This window comes from Fukomys damarensis, unplaced genomic scaffold (genome assembly GCF_012274545.1).
Source record: "Fukomys damarensis isolate Sample0158 unplaced genomic scaffold, DMR_v1.0_HiC HiC_scaffold_12, whole genome shotgun sequence".
Lineage (NCBI taxonomy): Eukaryota > Metazoa > Chordata > Mammalia > Rodentia > Bathyergidae > Fukomys > Fukomys damarensis.
Window position 1 is genome coordinate 19,431,705 of NW_022900924.1, and position 5,461 is coordinate 19,437,165.

Below are 5,461 nucleotides of genomic sequence, written 5' to 3' on the forward strand. Positions count from 1 at the left end.
TTTCCTCAAAATGATTTCTGAGCCAGGCACAGTGGAGCACACCTATTATCCCAGCACTCCGGAGGCTGAGGCAGGAGGATCACAAGTTTAAGTCCCACCTGGGCAACTTGGTATAACCCTGTCTAAAGCACAAAAATCAAACAGTCCAGAGATGTAGCTCAGTGAAAAAGTCCTCAGTTCAATCTATAATATCATACACACACATGACCGATTTTTTTTAACATAAATGTAAAACTTGTTTTATTGAAAAGATAAAATCTTTACTCATTCATTCATTGGAAAGAAATCTGGGGAAATCAAGCCTCTTCAAAAATCCACCTCTTAGGGCTGGGTATTTAGCTCAGTGGTGCCGTGCCTGCCTCACAAGCGCAAGGTACTGGGTTTGATTCCCAGTACTCCTCCCACAAAAAAAATCCACCTCCTAGTAAAAGGTCTGTAATTTTAAAAAATAATCTATGCTTCACATAACAGTTAAACTCTGAATATTTCTGGAAAATAATTATGGCTAACCTTTTCTCTGTGCCCCTCTATGTTTTTCAATGTAATTATTTTTATATATACTTTCTCTTTTTTGGTACTGGGGCGAACTCGGGACCTTGTGCTTGCAAGGCAGGTGGCGGCACCACTGAGCTAAATCCTGGGCTCTCTATGTACACTTTTATAATCAGAGAAAAAGCAGTATTTTCCATCTTTAAAAGGCAGAAATAATCTGTAAAATAACAATACTCACCTCTCTGAACAATATAGGAAAGTTTTTAACTCCAACTTGTGTTTTCCTTCAAACCAAAGACCTTGGAGTGTATCACGCGTGGTCTAGCTACAGTGTTGCTATTAATGTCATTTTTATAAATTCCTTCTCAAGGTAGCCTGTAGATTACATATGCAAATCAATCTTACCATGCTCTACCTGCTTTCATAATGACACCATTACCAAGATAAATCACTGTGCATGTTCAGCCCGCTGAGCTCTGAATTACTTTAGGCTGTTTTCCAAAAGCCAGGCCCACCTCCAGAAAGACGGAAGCGTCTCAGAGCCACAGACTTCTCACAAGGCCGTAGGAAGGATTTCAGACGTTGTGCCAAAAAGTGGTGGGCGCCAAACATTTGTTTCTCTTCTCCCATGCCCCTGCACTTCTCTGTCTGCAGAAAACATACCCTTGGGAGAGAGCTTCAGATAGCCACAGCCCCACCTTCCAGAGTGCTGTGCTCTTTGTTGTTATGTCTTCACCGCAAAATGGAGATCTCTTGCCCCAGGGGAAAAGTTCGGGAACCTTCTCCATCTCCCTCAGCACCTGCCCCCTCTGCAGGTAAAATCGAGAAGGAGACGTTAGCGTGTGGCTGAGCCTGGAGACCCCAGCCAGAAGCTGCAGGAGGCACGAGTGGAGACTTCACACGCACTCGCACTGGGATTCCAGGGTAGGCTCCAAAGGGTCCCCATTGCCACCTGGCCCCTGGCACTGGGAGAAGCCAATCTGCTCATCTTCAAACACTGGACTTGGAGTCTAACAAATCCCTTATCTGTTTCTACCCAAAGGCAGTATTTACCTGTCCGGGTGGCAACAAAGTTGGATTTGTCCCTTTAGTACTCATGTCTGACTTAAGCACCCAGGTTTCTAAAATAATTTTTAAAACTCACTGAGAAAGGATAAATACCAAGGAAGGAAGTCCTGTCTTCTTTTCCTCCAGATTTTTTTGCCTTATTTGGACTTATTTTATTTTACATATATTTTGTATCACAGAATAACTGCTATGGTGCGGGTGTGAAACGGCTCTGGGGCCTTTCAAACCCAAACCATAAAAGTCAAGCGTTAAAGGCCTGGCGGATGAGGGGCTTTGGGGAGCTGACTGGATCACGAGGGTCCTAACTCCATCGAATGGACGAACCCACGAACAGAGGGCATCACCGGGGCTGAAGCAGTGGGGAACGAGGCCTCTGACCTTGGGGACTACATCTGGTCCCTGGGTCCTTTCCCTTTGTCCTTTCGCCCAATCTCCTTCCTGGCCACCGTGAGGTGAGTGGCTTTCCTCCACCAAACCCTCTTCCAGGCTGTTGTGCCTCATCTCAGGCCTGGAAGGGATGGAGCCAGCCGACCATGGACTGCACCCTGTGAAATTGAGAGCCAAGAGATTTGTTTCAGGGGTATTTTGTCACAGCAACAAAAAGCAGATGAACACAGCAATATATGAAAAAGAACCTAGACAGCACCCTACCCCTTCCACCGCTCAAGGCTATAATGAGAAGCCATCATGTAGAAAGCGGCCCTCACCGGCATCAAATCAGCCACACCTTGGTCTTAGACTCCTGGCCCCCAGCACTGTGAGGAATGAATTCTTGTGTTTATAAATCCTCCAGGTTATTTTCTTATAGTCATCTGAGCAGACTAAGACACAAATCTAATTCCTTCTTGGATGGTATAGGTTTGGCAAGACTCATTTATTTTTTTCTATATTTATGCATGGACTTGCAGATAGGAATGTGCTATGCTTTTATGTTTCCCTGAATCACTACTAGTTTTTATTCATTTTGTGCTCTATTTTATTTATAATTTATTGCTTTGTCTTCATTGTATTACTATTTTTAAAATAGTAAACAGTTTTTTCGTGGGGAGAAGTTTGCTTTTCACATGACATTATTAAACGTGAGTCTTTTTCCTTTCATAGAAAACTGGATGAAAATTATTTGATACTGCTTTTAGTCTTTCATGCAGTTGACCATCTGTATCTACAGCCCCTGCAAGCCTGGATTCAGCCATCCACAAACTGAAAACACTTGGAAAAAATCACCTTTATAGACAACACGTGTGGGGTTTTTTCCTCTCCTCAAGCCCTAAACTGAACAGCATAGCAGCTCTTTATATAGCACTTATGTTGTGTTAGGGATTTTAAGTAATCTAGGAATGATTTTAAGGTGTGTGTAGATTATATTAAAAAATGATCGCTGGATGTGGTGGCGCAGGCCTGTGATCCCAGCACACTGGGCGGCTGAAGCAGGAGGGTTCCAAGGGTGAGCCCAGCTTGCGCAATTTAGTGCCATAGCAAGACCCCATCCACACATTTTAACACAGGTTGGAGATGTCGCTCAGGGTGAAGCCACAATCCCCAGTACTGGAAAAAAGACAAGCAGCCTGGGAGTATGGAGTTGACCGTGCCAGCTCCTTGCTCTGCAAACACTCATCACAGAACTGGTGAGGAGGTAGCCCTGCAGCCCCAGACCCCAGGTGCTAATTACTCTGACACCTAAAGGCACACAGCTGTCCCAGCTAAGCTGGGGAGGGAAAGTCCAGCCTTTGGGGGAGGTGGCAGAGATGTCGCAGGTGAGTGCTGCCCCCACACAAGCAGCTTTTTAATTGAGCTCAGTTTCAGCTCTGCTCTCTTTTAGAAGCTCACGTCACTTGTCACCTGGTGAGGACAGACAGACGCCACCCAGGGGGCGATGTCAGGAATGAAGTGTGCTTGTCCTGGCCCCCATACTGGCCATGTCGCCGTGAGGGAGAATAATTAGCTATTCTGAGAGATGTGTGTGTTTTCATTTCCAGCCCCAAAGCTAATTGTCAGGAATGAAATTTGTGTTTGTTTTTCTTCAGGTCTGTTTGCGTTCCAAGTCTTCCATCTCCTGGAGCTGGGTCAGCCCGACTTCTTCTCCTCACTGTGCACCTTGGATGAATGGAGCCTTTATTCACATCCCTGCTTCTCTCCAAAAGAGCATCTGAGACGGCGCACAACAGAGTGTCTCTGGGTAATAAAATGGAAAGGCTCAGGTCCCAGAACCAGTACATCGGGCTGGGGAAAGAAGGAGGAAGCACGTCTGCTGCCAGGCTGAACACTTTCCCTGAAGCTCCGATTCAGGCCTGAGCTTCCTGGTAGCCGAGTCAGAAAGGAAATAAGGGAAAGTTTCATCTCTCACTCTGTAGCGATTCATCAGTTTATGTCGAGTTCCAAGCTAAGTGTTTTTACGCTGGGCTTTCATAAGGGGCACCGTGTCACAGTGCTCTCCACCGCAAATGCAGATGTGGAATTTCCACCATAGTGTTTTTGTTTTGTTTTCTTTATTGTTGCAGCAGTGGGAATTAAAGCCAGGGAGCGCTGAGCTACATCCCAACCCTTTTTATTTATTTATTTTTATTTAGAGACGGGCTCTTGATAAATTGCCCAGGCTGGCCTTGAACTTTCGATCCTCCTGCCTCAGCCCACTGAGTAGCTGGGATTATTAGGCCTATGCCACCTCACCTGGCCTGTGATGACTGTGATGACTTCTTTCTTTTCTCCTGTGTGTGTGTGTGTGTGTGTGTGTGTGAGTGAGAGAGGGTCTTGCTATGTGGTTTGGGCTGGCCTTGAACTCCTGGCATCCTCCTTCCTCATCCTTCTGAATGCTAGGATCACAGGCTTGTGCCAACCACACCCAGCTGTCTCAGCTATTTCGTTTGCAAAGAAAAGTGCTTTCACCCGCTTGCTCCACTAACAGGCATGTTGAAGGCTATACGGTGTTTAATGACCTCCCATACTTTCCAATGGAATTAGAGTGAGTTCCACAAAGCCCTCCAGCATAGCCCAGGCTGGCCTCAAACTCAGCAATCCTCCTGACTCAGCCTCCCCAGTCCTGGGATCACAGCCGCGCACCACCACGCCCAGTTTATGTGGAGCATCTTAGGAACTCAGTGTGTAGCTGCTTTGGCTGTGTCCCGTGTGGAATTGGCCACCTCTGTGTGCTCAGCGCTGTCCTGGGGCTCCACGCATTTCATGGCCATGGGTGCCTTTGCTCAGAGCACGGCCTGTGTGACTGGCTCAGGGCCTCTGTCACTCAGCCCCGTTCAGGCCTCCGCCTCCCTCCCGGCACTGCCCAGCCATGCCTCGGCTGGGCTGTTCTGCTGGGGCTGCCCTGGGGCCGATGCGTGTTCCCTTTCCCGAAATGTGGAGGGCAGCACCTCTACAGTTCAGGGTAAGGCCAGCCTGCCCGGCAGACCCTGCCCCCGAGACACTACGGAGGAGCGTTCTGGATTCAGGGTGCTTAGAGTTCTGGGGAACCTGCACATGCATAAGGAGACCCAACTCTGCACCCCAAGCCCATTCCTGCCTCAGACGCCACTGTGCTGCGGGTTGTTTCCTGCAGTATTTTGGGCCTGCGTTTGGCTCCTCCCACCAACCTCCAGCGGCAGGGTCACAGCCCTGAGCCCCTCCAAGTCTGGAGCATTTTGGAGGCCGGGCTTCCGGATCAGGGGCTCGGCCTGCAGTCCCCACTGCCCTCCCTTCCCAGAGGGACAACTAGGGCCACAGCCCCCAAACCCCTGACATCCTAGGGCCTGTGAGCCCCTGCGCCCCGTTCGCTCCCCAGCTGTGTTTGTTCCGGGCCCTGGCTCATCTTCTCCCCAGGACACCGAGGACCCAAGCTGCCTGAGGAAGCCCGGTCCCTCCCGCCAGGGAGCAGCGGGTCCCGGGCCGGGTTTGCCGGGCCTGGACCAGCTAC

At 48.9% G+C, this 5,461-nt stretch overlaps 1 protein-coding gene across 2 annotated transcripts in view; it reads left to right on the forward strand.

The window, feature by feature from the left end:
- Window positions 1-1,312: 1,312 nt before the first annotated feature.
- The window catches only part of LOC117285708, a 13,612-nt gene continuing 9,463 nt past the window's right edge, over window positions 1,313-5,461 (forward strand). The window contains exons 1-3 of one of the 2 annotated variants that reach the window (XM_033762475.1): window positions 1,313-1,416; window positions 3,066-3,185; window positions 3,585-3,736. In XM_033762475.1, the coding sequence (XP_033618366.1) occupies window positions 3,134-3,185; window positions 3,585-3,736 (204 nt within the window). In that variant the 5' untranslated portion in view covers window positions 1,313-1,416; window positions 3,066-3,133. The remainder of the gene's footprint in view (window positions 1,417-3,065; window positions 3,186-3,584; window positions 3,737-5,461) is intronic. The other variant, XR_004516810.1, reaches the window with a different exon arrangement.